Below are 22,343 nucleotides of genomic sequence, written 5' to 3'. Positions count from 1 at the left end.
CCACACCAAAACAGTGCTGAATCACAACAAGGGTACGTTTTCTTTTTTTTTTCTTTTAATTAACCTCTACCAGTTAAACCTAGTTGAAATATTGTCACCTGCTTTGAAATAGGAAACATGAACGCCAAGTGCATGCAATATACGTGCTTGAAAATATAGTTTAGTTTGTGGGTCTGAAAACCAGGAATGCTGCTGAATGCTTCATCTTTAAAAGTGCCTACCGTTGGAATTAGGGAGATGTTGATGTAGTTGGAGGCTAATATGTACAGCTGTTACCAACACCGCTTTAATGGCAACGTTGGCAATTCAGTCCCATGGTGTTTGGAGGAGTTTCATTCAGCCAACGCCGGACTGAGGTTAAATGCGTGTCGTGTTATGTGTGTGTGCTCACACACACAAACAGAACAAATTGGACCAGCCGTGTCTGCTATCAGAGGTCTTTAGTGTGCACAACACGAACTTTAATGATGAGAGAAATGTTTTATATTTCGTACTAAATTGTGTCAGTGTGTTGTGTTTGTGTGTGTGTGGGGGGGGGGTCTCACTGCGGAGGAGCAGTCATCACATCGATGCTAGATAAAACTTAAACTATGACAGAAATGGTTTGCACATGGTTGAATATTTATTCCTTTTAAAGTTGATAATGCCGTTTAAATTAGTGTTGAAGAAAGCTAAATCCTACTGTGCTCAGTGCTTACATTTCAATAAATATTTGTTTAAAATTGAGACCTGTAATATGTGTTATCATTGTCATTTTTTCATGTAAATTGAAAGAGCAAAAGCAGTATCGGCCACAAATATCGTCCAAAGCAAAATCGGCCACCGGCTAAGGGTGATGGAAAAAAACCATATTGGTCGATCCCTAGTTTACACCATGTTGTGTTTTACCACTTGTTAATGCAAACCAGCATTTTACGATGCCCGCCAATGTCGTGTAAGTTATGAGTGAAATAAGGAAGTGAGGCACATTTGTTCTTGCTCAACTGTCAACACACAATACAATTCTGGCCTTCAAAATAAAAGCAATGTTCACCACATACAACGGAGGTCCGACAAAGAACTGTGCCGTCCAAAATCTTGCCATGATGCTGGAATTTAGACAGTTTAAAAGTGCTTTCACTAAGTGGGAACACAATGTTTTGTTTGTTCGTAGCTTTAATGCTAATGAGCTGTGTATGCACCTGTCTCTGACCTCTCCAAGAAGCACTATTGTGCCGTTTGTCCACTTTTTATATACAGTGTACACTGTAAACTCTGCACTTGTCAAACCTAGTAGATGCCATATATCATATACTGTACAACATCATCACATTAAGGGATGGGACAGGACAAAAAGGCATGGAGTATAGCAATAGGAGTAGTCTCATTTTAATAATAAAAAATAAAATAATAAGAACTATTAGTTTGAATAACTCGTATCACGTATCAATAATTTGTATCACGATTAATTAGTAATTTTTGCCAAAAATTCAACCAGTCTGTAAAATAAATAGCTGGATACTGGAGAGGGCAGGTATAAATTAACTATGGTATATGGCAAAGGTGTAGGGCAGGGGTCTCAAACACTCGGGCGACACTAGTGTGAGGCCCCCGCCTTGATATGTAAGTTTAATGTTAGTGTGGCCCGCGCAACTTTGATATGGATGCTGCATGGTATCATGTACCCATAAAAAATTATTACATTTGATTAATGTTCATGTTAAAGGTTAAATAACTGTTAATAATTATCCTCCCTATCCGTGTGGAAGTGGTAAGTTTTTTGCTATTTAAGTTTAAAGGAAATAACTTGAAGGCTTCCGTTTAGGTCGCTAGCTCTCTAGTTTGCGAGTTAGCATGTGTCTCAAGACCCTGCAGTTGCACAATATGTTGTAAATAAAAAGAGTATAAATGTGACTATAGTCGTGTTTTGTCATGTCTACAGGGCTCTAATAATGCTTTGTTAATTTTAATCTGAAAAAAATAATTTGTCTACCCACCAACTATATGTGGTTTTGTAAGTTTTTATTATTTGCCGTTTTATTATTATTATTATATTTATTTATTGATTACTGATTGATTGATTTTCTTTATTCTTGATTTGTTTATTTATTTTTCATCTTATTTTGTGCAGAAAAATAAAAAGTAAGATATTTGAGTGGAACAGTGGAATGTTTTATCAGAGCTTTTCTTGTAGAAAATTGGAACCAAAGCGAAGTTTTTTTAAATATTATCGTTTTTAATAAATGCGTTTTTTTGGTTTTTTTTTGGAAAACCTGATGCGGCCCAGTCTCACCCAGACCCGAGCTCCAGTGGCCCCCAAGTAAATTGAGTTTAAGACCCCTGGTGTAGGGTGTCTAGAGTCACTCTTAACATGACAAAAACGGACAAACTTGTGCGCTTTGGAGAGGACATGCTGCCTCCGATTATTCCATTGCACATGTGGCAACCACACTGTAACCCTTGGAAACACAATAGTCACCTTTACATGACGTCATCCTTGCACTCCACTCAACAGCCTTGGCGAATCAACTAATGCCAAATCAAACTGTTAACAAGTTTAATGTCTTTATCATTAAACGTGAAAAAAAAACCAAACATATAAACGGCAGCCATGCTTAGTAGTCATACTGGTGGTGGTAATCTACTGTACGGACTTTAAAATCATTAAAAAGTCCCTTTTGCATAATAGAAGACCTTTTAATCAACTAGTGAAGCTACTGTAGGTTGAATTCTCTCCCCATGCCCTTCCTAAACCAGGTACTAAGCATTCGCTTCTCTTTCTCTAGCGTAAACATTCTCACAGAATAACTAGTTATTTAAATAGCAAATGTTTGCAGTCATCATCTTCATGCCAACTCCTTTGACCAACAAAAATCAGACAGTCAATAAAGCCTCGTTTGTCGAATTGTCATTTAAATATGTTTCTTGAAACCATGTCCTTTGCTGTATAAATGCTAGCAGACAAAAAACCATATGGTGCCATGGTAGTTTGCTGTTTCACGACACATTGTATTTATTTTCATGGAAAGCAAATAGGGGAAATATAAAGACGTGCCTGTATGTATACGCCATCTGTTGGGCTGGCTGCAAAACAAACAGAAATGAAAGAATGTTTAATGCAGCTCCCAGTAACTGTCATATACTTTCATCAGCAATGGAAAATAAGCACGAATGCGGTTTAGCGGAAAGGGGGAAGAAGGCTAACTTGATTTCTCTCGACCCAACTGCAACCCAAGCACTGGGCTTAAAATCACTTAGTTACACTATCTGTGAGCCGGCCGGCTGATTCGTACCTCGTTTTGGCTGCACCCAATGCTCGCAGCATTCCTCCAGGGGGATCAGATTACGTTCTATACAGGGAGACGGGCCTGAAGCATTATGAGTGTTTTGGTATTGCAACACGGGTCTGACTCAAAAAGGGAACTACTGGCAGACGGAGCAGTGGAAGTAACCGATGAAAGCCTGGGATGTCAGACCTGCCACAAAAAGTGAACTGGAGGGGAAAAAAGATGCTGTTGAGGTGACAGAATACACAAAAAGAGACTCAAATAACAGTAACTTACTAGAAATACTGTCAAATGTACTCTTTTTAGTTTGCATGTCAGAAAAGGACCCAGGAAAGATTCTATTTTATTCTACACCCATGTCACTTTCAGTCAGGACTAAACCACTACGATGATAGGGAGATACCTTTCTTACTCAATATATAGCTAGAAATCAAAGAAATGAGCTGCAAAGGAGTACAGCAATGTGTGTTCACAACATCTTGGACCTCAGATTAACATGTTTACACAACAGTGCACAGCTCCAGTATTCCGTTTCCAGTCATGGGGTGTCCCAATTTCATGACAGTAAACGTCATTATTAGCGCCCCCCCCCCGAGGGTTGTGCTTAAAATGCTTTGTAGGGCACACTAGCATATACGTAATACAGATATAATCAATGTTTTATCGTCATTAGACAACTAGTCAATGACTTTTAATTGACAATTAATTGCCAATTCCTGCCCAGCTCCTGCAAAGACTTTTGTCTTGATGGTGGCCATATTTTCAAATTGTAGAGCCATGTGTTTGTCAGTCCCCTACATGTGTAAATTTGACCCCAAATCGGGGACCAGCAAGGAGCCACAGAGTGACAACCCCAACCAGAAACAGGGTGCAGATTCCATAAAATCCTGAAATTTGTCACAAAATCGGCAGGACAGACCAGAAACTGCAGACATGTTTATTTCCGTAATCACTCTCAATGCATCATTGCTTTGTGTGCATGCCTGTTACTTACTGGACGCATAGTTCATTCATTCATTTTATACCGCTTATCCTCATGAGGGTGCTGGAGCCTATCCCAGCTGTCTTCGGGCGAGAGGCGGGGTACACCCTGGACTGGTCGCCAGCCAATCACAGGGCACATATAGACAAACAAGTTTTCACACTCACATTCATACCTATGGACAATTTGGAGTCGCCAATTAACCTAGCATGTTTTTGGAATGTGGGAGGAAACCGGAGTACCCGGAGAAAACCCACGCATGCAAACTCCACACAGAGATGGCAGTGGGTGGAATTGAACTGATGTCTGCTAGCCGTGAGGTCTACGCTGTACGCATTGTGTTTTACATAAATACAAGTTGGATTTTGGTAATGTGAACAACCACACCAAAAGGTCAGGTTGAGCACCATACCCTACAGTGTAAATATAGCCAGAGCAGTAGCTGTGTATGTTCTGCCAAATTTTCAACCTTTTGCGTGCAGCGGTTGAAGACTAAGGAGGAGGAGAAGGAAAGATGGGGAGGTACCACTGTAATATAGAAGTTTGGTTTTAGTATCTAGTAAGTATGGTGCACAATCAAGATGATTAATACAGGTATTCACACCTTCATGGTGGAGAAATAACACAGTAACTCATCTTTGATGCACTATGTCAGATTTCAGAATCAGAATCAGGGAAGTCCAAATAAATGACATCTGTCTCTTCAAGAATGAGGTGGCAGTTTGGTGTAAATAAAGGACAGGAGCCATGGCTAGCCAAGTTTATTTACTTGCACAGTGTGTCTCTGTTTGCAACAGTCAAGGGACCTTCTCAACCCAAACACAACCCACTTATGGTCTTCAAAATAAGAGCGCTTTGGGCAAACACCAACATTGAGACAGAAAACAAAGCATATACCAAAAGTAACATTTTGTGAAAGTGTACTCCTGTAAAAAGAAACTTCATTGACGTTGAAGTTGAATACTTTGGTGTTTATATACTGGCTGAAAATAGCCCTGTAAGTAATTCATTGTAACATTGACCAAAAGGTCATATCAGTAAACAATTAATGGAAAAGTTCAGACGTTTTATCCAAAAAGAGTTCTTAGCACCCTCATTTACACTATGCTAACTTTTCTGACCCTGCCTTTTAAAAGCATCAGAATCAAAAATCGGAACCAGAACTGAAACAATACCCAGCCCTATTCACAAAGTTGTGTTCGTTAGGAACACATTGTGAAGATACCCTCTGACATGTCAGATGCTGAAAAGACTGTGACACCATTCCATACTACCCTGCAACATTTCAAAGTTCCGCATTTACTGTATGCAGTGTCAGTGGATGATGACACCCACAAGCTTCATTGATTCAACTCCGGTATGGAGTGAGACAGCATCAGGGATCAAACAATTGGTTAGTGCAATGCAGGATTCCCAAGTGGTGCCGACATAGGCAAAAAAAAAAAAAAAAAAAGATTAATCAATTGGAGCTCTGGGACATACTAACCTCCACACAATCTGGCTAACGGAGGCTGGCTGTAAGGCGGACTGATGAGATATCAGTTGGCGCAGTGATTGCCTGGCAACCGTGGAGGCCAACTCAGAGTGAGTGGGCTACATGGGGCGGGGGGTGGTGGGTGGGTGGGTGTATCATACGCAGCTCCGTCTTGGGCTCACGGAAGAAAAAAAACTATTTATCGTGGACGGCATGTCAGTATAAATTAAATTGCACTGCAAAGCGGAGGAGTACTAGAATGAATGAGCATGCGCCATGAATAAAATTTCACCCTCTTGGTTGAGAATGTAGCTGAACATCCAGTGCAGAGCGGCATTGTAAGCAGAGTCCTACCTCCGAAATAACACACACCTCAGTCACGATTCTGGCTCTGTTCAGCCTCTGCAAAGTTTGTTTTGCGCGAGTGGGCCAGGTCCACTTCTCTCCTCTTGCCATGTGGGCAGGAGAGGTTGAGTGGCCTAGCACCAGCAGCTTTGGCCATTTTGTCTTAGGGAACACTCTTGGCAAGGGCCATCATGTTCAAGTACTTTCACTGAGCACAGTGCAACAGCACCATGGCCCTGAAGTCGTAAATTGCAGAATTACAACCAAATTGTACCTAAAACCATGCCTTCAAACTTCAATCAACTTTATTTACAGACACCTGAAAAAGCAACCCTAGTTATTAGTGGTGTCACAAGATCTCGCCGGATAAATCTTTACAAGATTTCTTACACAGAAAAAGCAGCCTCGTGGGGACTAGGACTGGGATGATAATAGATTAATCAAACAAGTTAAAATTAACTCAATATATTGCTTCTTCCCTTTCTTCTATTGTTTACAATATTGGCGGTTTGCAAGCAGCTCATACCATTAGCTTGTTTGCTAGCTATGACCCCAACAAGATACGGCACAAAGGAGATTGATGGACAATGGTCTACAGCCAATCAGGACACAGAAGATGACAATGGACAGTGTAGACAGAAAATAAAGAATAAAGAGGGATACCTCTGCCTTTTGCACAGAACTACAACACTCAACTTCCCACAATGCAGGGCTAGAATCAGCTTTGTTTGTTATTAAAATGTGAAAAATAAAAGACTAAAAGGAACATGACATAATTTAGTCGTTTGGAAATGAAATCGGTGCTTGAAAGCTGGTGCTTAGCCAAATGTAATGTGCACCAATAGAATGGCTACGTAATTAAGGGTGCAGACAAATTTGAACATCGACATGGTTTGATCCGACAAGATAAAGTTGATCAAACATCGAATTACTACAGCTTCTTCTTGGACATGAACAAGTCGGAAGCGGCTGTTTAACTCACTGACAGGTGTGTCTAATAGGGTTGTATCAGCTGAATTTTTTAATATCGGATAATATTGACTTTCACCATGAGATTGGGCCAATCCGGTTGCAGTATCACGTTTGTAATAAAGGGCTACACACCAACATGCTAGGTGCGGTAATGTGCCTCAAAGCTGGTTGCCACGCAACTCCCGTCACCCACATGAAGAGGAAAAGGCAACACCACCCGCAGACATGTTTCACTTTGGACTTGGATATCCAGCTATCCAGATATCCATAGTCCCTGACGGTGCCCAGACTGCCGTGTCATGTTGTGAGGACCTTGCACGGGAAGTGCAGCGCTAAAAGCTGGTTAATACTACGGACCGTCAATAAATTAGTAATGCGTTGCATTTTAAAAATACATAAAAAAACACATAGGGATATAGTCTCCATCACACCACAAATTGATCTATAACCATGTTAAATGACTAGCCCTACCCTAAAAGTACTTTGCAAGGCTATTTTTTCCAATTTTACCTTTTATTAGATGAGGGACCTGACTCACAGAGGTTTGTTATAAAAGCAATACAATATTGTTGGTCATGCTGTGCAATAAAAAAAAGTTGTTGGTCATAGTAAAAAAGTTATTTCAGTCGTATTTTGGTTGCATTATTACATATGGGTACCGGATCATATTGAGTTGGTAAGACTAAAAGGAAATAAAAATAAATGGATCAGAAAAAATGTGGATTGGGACATCCCTAGTGCACTTAATGTGCTCTTCCAATAATGCCTCGCACCCCACCACTTCCATATTAATGTATTATCATCCATGCTATTATTCAGCCTGAAAAGCTTCTGGTTCTCACGATACAGCTTTTCTCCAAATGAAAAATCTTGACAAGTTTTAATCTCACCTAAGGTTCACATATATACCTCATATTCAATATATTACACGCAGAATTCCAAGTTAAATATCAAAATCCAATATTTCACTTAAACATTGGTATCTTTGGCATGCCAGTATTTTTGGCCATGATAGTAATTGTATGGTCAATGCATGTATTTGTGGAAGGTAACTCTTCTACTCATGAACTGCTGCACACAAAAGTGAAAAAAACCTGTCAAAACATTCACCCCTACTGTGTTTGACAAGGTGTCCACGATCCCCCATTTGACAGTCGTACCTCTAAACATAAAACTTCAATGTCCCGACCATTGTTACGTGAGAAGTCAGCAATAACAGAGCATAAAAGCATTAACTCGTTTTGTGCATTTTTCATTGTCTTTGGTTATATGAGATTGAAAAACTCTGCACCAGTAGCACGTGGAAAAAAAAGACGTATCAGTCATCCTACGACCAACGTGTGCCTACAAATGTAAATAAACCTTGAGCCTTCCACTCACCTCCAGCTGTATTTGTATAGCTGGAGTTTCTCTCATGTCTGCACAATGTGATTAGTTAGCTCGTAACACCTGAAAGAAACTCCACCCTCGGGTTGTCATTTCAAACAAAGAACATGCAGCGAGAGCAAACATAACACAGCTTATAATAATTGCTTAATGGCTGCAAGACATAAAATATACCAAATTCTTGCAGCATCATCAAGACACCATTAAAGACTCAGATCCAATTAGCAGATTAAAAAGCAAACCTCTCTTTCATATGAACTGAAGCATAGCGAGCGATGACCTAAGTTGCTCAGAGTTGTAGGTGTGTTTACGCTCCAATAGAGGTCCAGGAAGTTGCTTTAACAATGCATTTCTTAAAGTTCAACACATCCCTTCGGGGTCTTTAAAGTGCAAAAAGCCACACTGGTATATGTGAAAGTAAATTCAACACAATGTATGACATCTCTCTGCTGGTCAGCAAGAAACCGCAACAGTGACTTGTCTGAAATGCCGCCGTCTCATCCTCCTTGCCTACTGTTTCTCCAACGCAAACCTACGGTGGAATGCGGCGCGACACCCTAAGGGTCAATGGGGATTCGGAGAGCGCTCTGAGCACTGCATAGACAGCCGGTGTAGCTTATGAAAGGCTTGAAAGGAGTGAAATGCAAGAGCTTTGTTGGCAGCAGAGAAAGGTTGCCATCTTGTTTGGCAAAAACATAGAAAAATTAGGTAGTGCAAAGGCGCATTTCAGAGCACATTGCCATGGAAATTTAGTGGAAACACAATAATGGCTTCATAAAAATGTAAGGTAAGGCAGTTTACTTATAAAGCACAATTTGTACACAAGGTCATTTAAAGTGCTTTACAGAAAAGAAGGGTAAAAGTGCCTTGAATTTTCCGACTCTGTGTGCCTGTGCAGATGCGTGATTGTCCCTCCATCCGCCGTCATAAAAGAGGTGTGGCTTGCAATGGTGCACATGCATTATTTCCAATTAAATCCAATGAGATAATTAATGAAATAAATCAATTACCGCATTAACTTGTCAGCTCTAAAAAGAACAAAACTTGATCTTTCCTAGGTTTAGCAATGTGCAACTACTCTCTCAAAGATTAATAATCTACTCTGCCTTCTTAATCTTCCACAGCATGCACATAGCCAGTTCTTTTTGTACAGTATTAATAGTTTATGGCCGTGCGTTCATAACACAGAACATTGTAAAAAACGAGGGCATAGGCCAGCTCACTTAATCCCTGACAGGGTTCAACATTCCCATTCTCTGCTGCCTGAAATGAGCATTTTCATTATCAGTGCTTCAAAACAGCATGCATGCGGAGGCTTGCCCCTGTTCTGCTTACCATGGAATTAGACTACAAGTATGTTTTCACCACATGGAGCCTCCACGCGATAATAAGGGCAAGAAAGGAGGAAAAACCTGTGTCTCAGTGTGTGTGCACAGTGGTGGTTTTAGCCCCAATAAAACCTTACTGCGGAGAGGTTTCATTCTGACATTCCAAACATTTTTCTGTGAGCAGTTTCTCATTAAGCAGAAAAAAGCCAGAATTGCGTGTATGCGTGTTCGTTCTGTAGGTTACGTAAACAGCCAAGCAACTCAAAAGGTGTGGCTATTCATATTCACGTTGAGATTCCCCATGCTCAAGAATGGCATTCATTTTTTTTGGCACTAGCTTTAAAAATGCATCAGGAACAAGGCAGGGTGACATACTGACCTAATTCCATTACAAGAAACGTTCAGCCTGCTGTGTCGCGCTTGATATACATACAGTGAAGAAAATAAGTATTTGAACACCCTGCTATTTTGCTATTTCTCCCACTTAGAAATCATGGAGGGGTCTGAAATTTTCATCGTAGGTGCATGTCCACTGTGAGAGAGATAAACTAAAAAGAAAAATCCAGAAATCACAATGCATGATTTTTTAACAATTTATTTGTGTGATACAGCTGCAAATAAGTATTTGAACACCTGTGTATCATCTAGAATTCTGACCCTGAAAGACCTGTTAGTCTGCCCATTAGAAGTCCACCTGCACTCCATGTATCATCCTGAATCAGATGCACCTGTTTGAGGTCGTTAGCTGCATAAAGACACCTGTCCACCCCATACAATCAGTAAGACTTTAACTTGTAACATGGCGAAGACCAAAGAGCTGTCCAAAGACACCAGAGACAAAATTGTACACCTCCACAAGGCTGGAAAGGGCTACGGAGCAATTACCAAGCAGCTTGGTGAAAAAAGGTCCACTGTTGGAGCTATCATTAGAAAATGGAAGAAGCTAAACATGACGGTCAATCTCAATCGGAGTGGAGCCCCATGCAAGATATCACCTCGTGGGGTCTCAATGATTCTAAGAAAGGTGAGGAATCAGCCCAGAACTACACGACAGGACTTGGTCAATGACCTGAAAAGAGCTGGGACCACCGTTTCCAAGGTTACTGTAGGTAATACACTAAGACGTCATGATGTGAAATCATGCATGGCACGAAAGGTTCCCCTGCTTAAACCAGCACATGTCAAGGCCCGTCTTAAGTTTGCATATGACCATTTGGATGATACAGAGGAGTCATGGGAGAAAGTTTTATGGTCAGATGAGACCAAAATAGAACTTTTTGGTCATAATTCCAATAAGCGTGTTTGGAGGAAGAAGAATGAAGAGTACAATCCGAAGAACACCATCCCTACTGTGAAGCATGGGGGTGGTAGCATCATGCTTTGGGGGTGTTTTTCTGCACATGGGACAGGACGAGTGCACTGCATTAAAGAGAGGATGACTGGGGCCGTGTATTGAGATTTTGGGGAACAACCTCCTTCCCTCTGTCAGAGCATTGAAGATGGGTCGTGGCTGGGTCTTCCAACACGACAACGACCCGAAGCACACAGCCAGGAAAACCAAGGAGTGGCTCCGTAAGAAGCATATCAAGGTTCTAGCATGGCCCAGCCAGTCTCCAGACCTGAACCCAATCGAAAATCTTTGGAGGGAGCTCAAACTCCGTGTTTCTCAGCGACAGCCCAGAAACCTGACTGATCTAGAGAAGATCTGTGTGGAGGAGTGGGCCAAGATCCCTCCTGCAGTGTGTGCAAACCTGGTGAAAAACTACAGGAAACGTTTGACCTCTGTAATAGCAAACAAAGGCTACTGTACCAAATATTAACATTCATTTTCTCAGGTGTTCAAATACTTATTTGCAGCTGTATCACACAAATAAATTGTTAAAAAATCATGCATTGTGATTTCTGGATTTTTCTTTTTAGTTTATCTCTCTCACAGTGGACATGCACCTACGATGAAAATTTCAGACCCCTCCATGATTTCTAAGTGGGAGAAATAGCAAAATAGCAGGGTGTTCAAATACTTATTTTCTTCACTGTAATTATCACTCTTTATAAAATACTAAAATACTAAATGCCCCAGGTGCAGTTCATTACGCACAAGTTACGGACGAATGATGTTGCAACAGTAATTTGTCCCTATAGCCTATTTGTGAGCACCAAACGTCCAGCATGATTGTGTATGTGATGCGGATGGCTGCAACTCTCGCATCTTCATCCGCTGTGGAACACACACATAAACAGACTGGCTGCGTCACATACAATGGACAGCCGTTGGTGTTTTTCCTTTCTTCCTTTTTAGGAGTTAACGTGAGTTGGCAAACTAGCTGATTAGTGCATTACGGTCAACTACTGGACTGAAGAAGGCAGCAGCAACAAAAAATATTCAATAGTAATAAAATAACATGGGCAAATTAACCGGTATAGTTGCCGGTTAATTTGTGTATCCAACTTCCAGCACCATTAAAGCTATGTCGACAAAAAGAAAGCAGAGGCGATGTAGTTACTGTATGTTTTATGTGACTGTACTTTATTTACAAAGCACAGCTCCACTCAAACAGTATGTTCATGGTCTTTATACTATTTTGTGGTCATTTGTGATAACATATAGGAAGCATTTTAAATAAACTAAGAGTTGAAGCAAATATTTTTTGGTGAGCTAGTCAAAATCAGACCGGAGAGCATCAGCAAAGAACAAGGTTGTTAAGTGGCACTTAAAAAGTAAGTTAGCACATACCCAATGAAGGTGACAGCCACTTGTAGTTTCCCTGTGGGACAAAAACGAGCTCTGAACCAACCATATTTGGAGTCCGTGGACCAGAGGCTTGGGAAATGTGTAAACAAAGATGGTAGAAAAGAAAAATGTACTTGCAATGTCTCATATTATTTTAGACCCACAATGTGATTTAGTCTAGGGTTTGCTGATAATTTTTCTGTATCGGTAAAAGTTCTTTCAATGATAAGAAAAATGTGACTTATACGGGAACAAGCCAAGTTGATGGCGGACTGTACTGATGCATCGGCGACTGTAGCATGTAGGGCCCGATGATTTCCGTGTCAACAGAAGCACAGAACTGGCCAATAAAAGCGGAATTAGCTGTTAAATGCGAAATCTTTTATTATTACAATTATTAAATTAGCAAAAATTGACGTAATGCGAATGAAAAGCTGTCATCGCGAGGAGAAGGAACGTTTGTGTGAGGAAGTATTGACAGACTGCTCAATCGTGGCATGAAATCATTACAAACACTCCGGAACTAAACAGGTTGAAATGGCGATAAACACTGGCAAAAGTTGGCATGAATGGAAGCCAGCAGGGTTCACTTAGTTTAGCATTCTGACTGCTTGGAGAAAGTCCGACATAGAACATTAAAGACTGTTATTTGAACATAATGAATGTGTGACCATTATTCATCCTACTTAGTTAAGCCAAACTCTTCTTCTTCGCTGGTGCTCACCAGCTTCTTCTTTGTTGGTATCCACGGCTATTACTTCCAGATGGCGAAATGCAAATCATGACATCGTAATAAATACATTTAAACAATCTCGAGAGAATCGGAATGTCAGTCCCGGTTCCCATTGATGCTCAAGACTCGATGTCCAAACCTATTTAAGACCTTGCACAAGTGGTGCTGACCTTTCATCCAGCTATTTGACCTATGGCTCATGCTTTAGCGCATGTGACTAAGTGTATCGCCGTACAATGTGTTAAAATCCATACAATCCCATTAACCTACTGCCTTTGTGCGCTCTGCGAGATGAGGAGGAAGCAAATTTATTACAACGAGAACCCGTTTTCTCCCAGTCCACTGGGAGCCTCTCCTCCCCCCCTTGGCCCACACATGTACAGTGGCTGTGTCCGTGTTATAGACACTGACTGTATTGATATTGACTGTGTGGCAGCTCCAAAAGAGGCATCTAATAACACATGACTCTCATCTCTGTGCCAAATGGCTTTTGTTACTAACAAAAGGACGGTGCGATGATGTCTCACGGCTGCAAGATGAAACATGAGGGCTGGTCATGCCATTCCAGGTTGGACCTTTATGTCTGAGAGGTGCTATAATTGAAGTGTGTTGTTCAGACTGTTTCTTCGCTCAAAAGATAGCAGATTATTCTCACATTTGGTGCTCATAAACAGGCCTGAGGCAGACGCATACTGTTATAACACCATTAAAAATTTTGCATAAGAGGGGCCCTTATAGCTTCACCTTGCAAACTCCACCAATCCACAGGTTTCCCCTCCACATGATGCCTTTATTGACACCCAACAGTATCCATTTGTTCACGTGAATTAGCAGGAGTAGCTGCTAATGCATGGAGTCAGATTACAACCTTCCGAGTGGAGCTGTCTTTATCCTCCTATATGGAGCTTAATCTGGCCAAATCCGTCGCTTTGCTGTGCCCCAAATCCACAACAGAGCCTAATTCTTGGCTAAATCTAATGAGCTGCAAATGTTGACTTTTAGTCAAGTTCAAAACAACACGTCCAAGCATCACTACACGGGAGGACACCTGCATAATGATGCAATACAGACCAAAACTATTTGATACCATTTTTGTTACCATTTTTTCAGTTTAATTACCAGTGGAGGTCCAGTTAATCATTATTGTGCCTAAAGTACTGATTCTAGTGCTTCAGATAGCCATTTGATGTAAAAGCCTGTCTTGTTTGCGACTAATGAAGGGCTTCAATTTCCTCAATTAAAAGAGCAAGGTGGTTAAATCCTTGCTATTTGGTTGCATTCCCACAATCAATTCATTTGCAAGGCGGCAGTACAGCATCAAGTAAATAGCACAATCAGAATACTTGAGATCTTGTTGCCTCTGCAGCAAAGACACTCACGCTGATTAAAATGTAGCACAAGAAAGTACAGAAACAAATCAGGGAGAGATCAATTGCTGCAATCTTTTCCAAACAAATTCAATTCCACTGCTCTCCTTGTTATAGTGCTGCCTAAAAGGACTATTAATAAAGCAATAACATTAGATGATGAATGCTAAAGGCAATTGTAAATAGGTGGTAGAATATCATTACAATCATCTATCCAACTCACATCACGACGTCTCCCGTCGTCGGATGCGGATCCGGACCCGATGCTCCACTAGGGGGGCTCACCAGGGAAACACCATAACTGTTAATAATTTGGAGCTACAGTTGACAGGCATATTTAACATTCATCTTATGTATCCAGATAGGCCTGTCACTATAATCAATAAATCAATTAACAGCACGATAAATAAAACAAAGTCCATCATTTTGCCAGCCTCTCTCTCTCTCTATATATATATATATATATATATAGTAAATTGACATGTGCATGCGTGTTTGGTTTCCTCCACTCTCTCTCTCTCTTTCAAACAGGTCATCATGATGAGAGGGAACATTTGTGCGGGGAAGTATTTCTCCGGCGGACCGCTCAATCGTGGCGGAATGTCATCTAAAAAACTAACCCCGCTCCTGAACTGTTGATACTGCAGCCTGGAACACCGGCGAAAGAGGAACTCCTCTTAAGGAGTGTGAATGGAAGCTAGCTGGGTTAGCTTAGTTTAGCAGATCATGCTAGTGCGGCTGTGTGCATCACTCAGGCTCTACGAGTGCGTTCACACCGTGTTGCGGGTGTTTTACGACGGCCACAGATGTTTTCTGTGAAATAAGGCAAGATGCACATTCAAAAAAAGTGGACTGTCCAGCGATTACGTCGATAAATGTAAGGATTTTTTTATTTATTTAATGGACATTTTATTCACTAATGCAAAAAGCACACCTGTAAAATAAATGTAAAAGTTAAATGCAGAATTAGGAAAAAACAAAACTGATTTCACAAGGCCTTACTGCGATTATTGGAAAGGTCAAGTCAGGGTGTTTCCTGTACTCCACCTCACTGTGATGAATACATCTTGAGCAATTCAACCAAGAGGAAGGGGCAAAACTATTCAAAAATCATTCCAGGACAGCTGCTAATTGTAAATGATGTCATGCTACAAGTGCGCAGTACTTTTTGGAGTGCCATGATGGGGAGGGAAAGTGGATGAATTGGAGCAACATCGTGTAGCAGGGCCAAAGGCGGTGCAAAACAAATGACTTCACACTACTAACACAGAGTTATTTTGGTGGGCTGCTTTGTACACAAAAAGAAAAGCGCCCTTGTTGACATAATATGGACGCATGACGCCAAACTTGCCTGAGTACCTCCCTGACAGCAATCACTAATATACAGTATGTGTGTGTGTAAATAAGACCAGAGGAGACGTACGGCATCAGAGATATAAAACTCAAGCAGTCCAGCATCCCGGAAATATTGTTAAATCTCTTCAAAAGCCACACTTGTCACATCTATTTTTAATTAGCCTTCAAGTTGCTAGAGACTGGAGGGGGAAGATCTTTTGAAATATTCACTTGGAAAAAGCCCAGAAACAATGTGACCGTTTTTTCACACTCAAGCCCAGCTTCAACACCAGGACACAACATCCAAGTCTGAACCTTGTGATGGTTGGTTGTAAGGCTAATCACATAAAACTTGGCCAGGATTTGTGTTTTAATGATTATCTTTAAAATGACATTATCCCCCTCTAATGCAAGGTGTGAACACTCTTTACCCTTGGGACCATTTCGGTCCCACTGACTCCCATTATAAATCACATTGAGAATAGTAGTTGCAGTTTATATTAAAAAAATTACACACACACACACAAGGTAACTGAGGTATGCTGGAGCCTATCCCAGCTGACTTTGGGTGAGAGGTGGGGTAGATCAGGCAAACTCCACACAGCAATGCCCAAGTGGAGAATCAAACCCAGATCTTAACCCGGGTCCTGACTGTGTGGCCAACATGCTAACCACTCGTACACCGTGAGGCTGGATTATTTTGTGGAGTCTTTTGAATGATCAAAAGGTGATTCTCTTGGCAGTGAATCGATTGCAAATGTTCACGTCGTCTCAGAAGTTGCTCCACCTCTCATCTGAGAGGGCTTCATCAGTTCATGCTCAATGACTTAGTGGGACAAACACTACTGACTCGATAGGACGGCTCTAGTCTACATTAGCATTCAATGACATGGATGAATGAGAATATTGGCAAATAACTGGCGAGGAGCGATGACAGTTATTGTACATTACGGACGACCATCATGCCTAACAGGTATGGATGCTATGCTATCAATCAGCCATCAATCAGTATTGGCCGATTTCCATGGAAATGTATGTGATTGGCATATGCCGATTAATGGTGACACCATTGCAGTCTGCAGCCTGACCTGCTCTAACATCTTGGATTTCCTTCAAACTGCGCAGATTTGCAGCAACACACTAATATGGAACTAATATGCCGTTTATTAGTGATGGAAAGTTTGTATCCTGCAACACTTGCTTGAATTTAATATGGCATATGAAGATCGAACGCTTGAAGAAGTAGTGAGTTTTCGATGCTCATGGCGCAGCATCAGTCAAACGGCAGCAGGGGTGCAGACAGGAATTCTGGGCCCCAGGAAAAAAAATGGAATGGAATTGTCCTAACTTTTCTCTGTAGAATGCCCCTGGCCAATAAACCTATAATAAATTAACTGAAACATTTACAGTTACATATGATCTGTATCAGATGATCTCTGTCATGGACGATGAGTATTGGAATGGGCGGCATGAAATGATTAGAGCGATGGCATGACAGTCAATCCAATACCCGCATGTGTTGTGTTGATAAAACGGACAAAATGTATTCACTAATCAGCTTTAATTCACTTTAATGAAAGCAACCATTCAGTAGCTAAAGGTTGGCTTATGGTTCTGCATATGAGGTCTCGACATTGTTGACTAGTGAAGAATGAGGCTGGCCTTTATGTTTTGATTAATAAATAACTAAAGTTATTTGCACAAAAGCTAAGCAGTTTCATTGTTGCATTTGGCTTTCAAAATGAATTGAACCGTGACCTGAAAACTGAGGTATCTACCTAGTCTTGTTTATGGCGTAATGAATCTTAAAAATGTGCTATGATTTTTAACAAACCTTTGTGTGTTAGCAGGCTTTTAGTCAAAAATGACATCACTGCACAGCCAGTGCGTCCAATGCGAGGGAGGAGAGGTTGCAACTAGTACTGGAACAAATCCAGTCAACTCACATCAACAAACTCCGGCACTCACTTTGTCCTTAAAACCAAGGCCAAAGAAGGAGGGGATGGGAATAATCCTCATGCTTTGTGTGCACGCACAGTTCCATTTGGATCTCCATTGCATTCTTGTGCTGGACTGCAAAGGTGGAACGTGTGAAGGCAAGAGCTGTGTACAATCTCACAAAAAGGCGTCAGAGTAGTATTATGCAATTGTGGAGGGGGTGGGAAAAAAGAACCCCCCTACCCACCAGTAAAAACTATTTCGTGGTGCATGCAAAAAATGAAGGGAAATGAATCGTACAGTGTGGGCACTGCAAATCACCGTGCATCTCTCATGCAATGCATGAAAAGAAGAGAAAAGGCGAGCTGCTGCAGATGTGGAGGCCAATTCTTGTTCAGCTCTACAAAGTAGAGTAACCCTCACTTCCTCGTCTCGAGTCGCTGTCACCGCTCCGGCTAACACCCTTCTTCCTCCATAGCTAGCCAACCATCTCTGACTGTGAAAGAAGCAGGAAAAGGTACTCACATTTCACCACCCTGTCCGTCGTGGATAACTTCGGCTCGTCATTCGGCTTATTTTCGGACATTTCCAGTGTGATATAATATTGAGATATTAGCAGGAAAAGTAGGCGGAAAACGGTCCTTAACCCAGCTACTGCTGCTGTTGTTGTTGTCGCCGAACAACTCTCGAGTCTCGCCGAGAAAAGGCGACCGCAGTGATCTCAGTGCTGTCCTGTCAGCAGCCAAAAATACAAGCAAGAAGGTTTACAGTTTCACTGGTGGAGCTTCAGGAGCTGCTCGGTCTGATTTACTGTTACTCCGCTGCAAGCTGCCTCAACACACAATGCACTCTAACATGCTTGTCGTTACACCCGCCCCACTGACGTTGCCAGCATTCCTATTGGTTGAGAGTGTGCCCCTCCGAAGGCTTCTTTATATAAAAAAAGCATCTCTCTCTCGACCAATCAAGTGAGAATGTGATAAATTTTGAGAAGCGTGTCTGTAAAAAACAAAAACAACAAAAAAAAACAATTATCAGTGAGCAGATGTAATTAATAATAGTAATAATTTTTGAGCTGAAAAAAGCTCATGGCTCTGTTGTTTTTCAGGACCTACTATTAATAATCTAATCAAATATCATATCTTCATTCATTCATTTTCTACCGCTTTTCCTCACGAGGATCGTGGGGGTTTCTTAACCTATTTCACTTTCCAGTAAATAGGGCCCAGGGCCCATTCAAATATTAAAGGTACAGTCCGGATTTTTGACATGAAGTTGTACGACATCCTGATCAGCAGTGACATAACCCTCACTTGGCCTAGTGAACCAAGTTCTGGTTGGATTTTGGTGATGAGGAACATAGTTCTGGTTAGTGGCTGAGGCCACTTAAGTCAAGAGTTTGGCATCTCAAAACAATATGTGTTAAGATAAAGATGGCTGCGATGCCAGCGTTTCGAACAGAATGACTGCAGTGTATAACAGCAGCTCGTTAATTCTGTTAAGGACATACTGAAAAAAACACTTGTCAAAGTGTCAGTGTTTCTCAACTGGTTTGGACCCATCATCAACTCTCAATGGCTGACACGTTTCATATTCTGTATTAAAAAGGATAGTTACGTACATGTAATTACAATGTAACTACATTGTTCGATTTTTGAAAGCGAATGATAAATTCCCCAAAATTACATTTATAGTTCATGATAGCAGCTGTGATGAACAAGCTCTCGCAGTTCAGCTTCATTTGCGGAAATGACATCACTGAAATAATATCGCCCAGGTAAACAAACATGGCGGTGTACGAGACACAGGATGTTTACAGTGATTATAGCAAAGATTTGAGCAATGTGTCAGTAGTTTTCTAGGAGGAAGAAACATTTGGAGATGAATTAGAGACCTTGCAGAGCATGGACATGAGCTTTAAGATGTGGCGATGATTGATTGGTCGCCTTCAAAACAGAGAATGGTAACTGTAAATTATATGGAGTTGCTTATCTTTAAATTATTGTTTGAAAGTGGCTTCATCATGAGCGTCTTATTGTATATGTGGCCGGACGGCAACAATGTTTGCCACTGCTGAGAGCCAGTTTCGGCTGGCGCTATAAACTATAAATGTAATTTTTGCAAATTTACCATTTGCTTTAAAAAATCATACAATGTACAAAATAATTATCAATTATAACATATTTAAACAACTTAGATACACCATATCAGGGACCCTTTAAGGACCTAAACACTAAAAAAGGGACAAAACACAGCAACAATCGTCCATGTGACAGCATTCTGATTCATATACATACATTATATTCATATCTCATTGGGATCACATGGTACGTGTCACGATTATGTTCTTCTGTAGCTGCTTTGCTGCCGCCTGTCTGCTCTCTGTTGCAGTGCACTGCTGGCCCTGGTGGGGTGGAGTCACCTGCACTCACCTGGGAGCAATTCTAATCAGCCCTTCTTAAGCCATGCTTGAACATTTACTTGGTGCCAGATTGTTGCGATTTCTACACTCACTCATTTTTGTACTGTGTGGCTTTGCCCTGTTTTGTGTTGAACTTTGGTTTTCTGTACTTTTTTCAGCTCTTTATGAGTGTACTTTTTGTTATTAAATGTTGTTTCCACATATTTTTTTACCATTACATTATTTTTTTTGCATCATTGCAATATTTGCCAATATTTAGATTGTATTGGTTGAAAGTATATTTGTACTCTTTGTGTGAATCAGGTGTTTCCATGAGCCAGGTCTTACACGTGGAGGCCGCTAATGAAGCTCAGAATTGTATTCACGTCTCAGTGTATATGTGTGTGTGTGTGTGTGTGTGTGTGTGGGTGTACGTATTCGGGTGCACAGTGGGTCAGGACACCCTGCTGTCCAGTTATTTCTGCCTGTGGAGACATTCTTGCCGGATCATTAGCCTTAACACTGGTTCTGCTTTACACCCGTGGCTCTTGCATTTATAATTAAACACTTGTCAAGACAACTTTTTGTCCCTTCCCCCCTTTCCAAACACTTTGAGGGTTAATTTAAAATATTCTCATTGCTGTTGGCTGATTTCATACATTAAAATGTGAATAAACTCCAATAAAACTTCCTGTTATTGACATTGCGGTCAAAAAACAATTTTCAACAATGCAGACTTTTGCAGTACTTACGCTATGAAATTCTAATGCAATAATTTGAACTTTAATTTTAATTTACCCTTTTGTCTACTTTTTGTCCACTTTGCTATTAACATGGTATTAATAAAAAACTGTATGACAGACTGAGATAGCAAAATCATTTTTGCAAACATTGTGTTGAATTTTCTTTTAACATACATTGATGCAGTGGAATATTCACAAAAATCTGAGCAATATTATTTTTCTTAAGACCAACATAACTTCTCATGCCCCGTGATTATTTACTGTGCTCACTGTGTCCTTTTCTGGTGCAAGAAAAGGTACAAACTTGGTGTCTGAAATGAGCCCTGAAGTAAAGTTCCCTTATTATGCAAAACTTGTTGCAAAAAGGCGGAACTACATACAGTAATTGGACCCCAAAGAAGATAGTTTAAAAAATGGGTGAAAAATGATGGCCTAAAGCATTTATGCTCACAGCTCGTGTACTACTTTTGCCAGAGAGAATGACAGACTTGACAGTCAGACAGTCTTAAAATGTCTTAATAAAGGGTGCACAGAAGTCATGGATGCTAACAGGCAGTTAAAAAAAGAGACAGCAACTTAAGGGCATTGCAATACAAAAATAAAGTATAATAACTAAAGAACACTGTGCAGGCAAGTGAGTGCAGAAAACCCAGGGCTTATGAAGCCCTGATTGGGAACATGACGAGTCTTGATCTTGAGCTGAACTTGAGCTTTACACAAGCCAGGTGTATGACAGAGTCCACCTTATACTGTAAGATCCAATAAATCTGGACCGTATAGCTTCTTGGATTCACCAGCTAAAGAAAGAAAGAACATTGAAGAACATTGAACACATTGGCCTCAATCTGATATGAATGTATTCAAGGTATTGAGTTAACAATATGTTGCTATATGATCAGCCACGATTAGTATTGGCCAATATCCAAAAAAACCCACTTTATCAGCATATGCCTTTCAAAGATGATAACAAAAACCAATCAGCGTGCAGGGGTGACATGACAATTCATGTCACGACAACACATACATGACATCAATGTGCACGTCAAGGGTATGCTAAATGAGTACTAACTTTCATAACTTTCTACTTGTTGGGCACCAAAAACAATGTATCTGTAATGCAAGAGGGCATTCCAGATTGACAGCAGCAAAAGCAGAGTACAAAAAGCACACAAGAGCATGGAAAATGCAATATAATAAAATAAATAGTACAATAGTATTTATTTTATTATTTATTTTTATTTTTAGTATTTTATTACAGTAGTAATAAACAAAATAATACAAATCAAGAAGCTATATACACTATTTAAAGCTGATGTTGATTGGGTTTATTGTGTGTTTATTG

General features: G+C 40.6%; 2 protein-coding genes across 4 annotated transcripts in view; both read right to left on the bottom strand.

Annotated features, from left to right (window-relative positions):
- Positions 1-7,374, bottom strand: part of plaa (phospholipase A2-activating protein) — an 80,650-nt gene extending 73,276 nt beyond the window's left edge. Inside the window, exon 1 of the mRNA XM_058067206.2 lies at positions 7,371-7,374. The gene's annotated coding sequence lies outside the window, so the exon portion shown is untranslated. The remainder of the gene's footprint in view (positions 1-7,370) is intronic.
- Positions 1-18,729, bottom strand: part of LOC131125032 (protein phosphatase 3 catalytic subunit alpha) — a 70,318-nt gene extending 51,589 nt beyond the window's left edge. For 2 of the 3 annotated variants that reach the window (XM_058066145.2, XM_058066146.2), the window contains exon 1: positions 18,383-18,727. In XM_058066145.2, the coding sequence (XP_057922128.1) occupies positions 18,383-18,443 (61 nt within the window). In that variant the 5' untranslated portion in view covers positions 18,444-18,727. Of the gene's footprint in view, positions 1-18,382 lie in introns of all 3 variants that reach the window. The other variant, XM_078797089.1, reaches the window with a different exon arrangement.
- Positions 18,730-22,343: the final 3,614 nt, after the last annotated feature.

The sequence above is a fragment of the Doryrhamphus excisus genome, linkage group LG2 (assembly GCF_037039965.1).
Source record: "Doryrhamphus excisus strain RoL-2023G ecotype Guam linkage group LG2, RoL_Dexc_Guam_v1.1, whole genome shotgun sequence".
In the NCBI taxonomy this organism is placed as follows: domain Eukaryota; kingdom Metazoa; phylum Chordata; class Actinopteri; order Syngnathiformes; family Syngnathidae; genus Doryrhamphus; species Doryrhamphus excisus.
The sequence above is the reverse complement of the archived record's forward strand: the minus strand, read 5'-3'. Positions and strand labels throughout refer to the sequence as shown.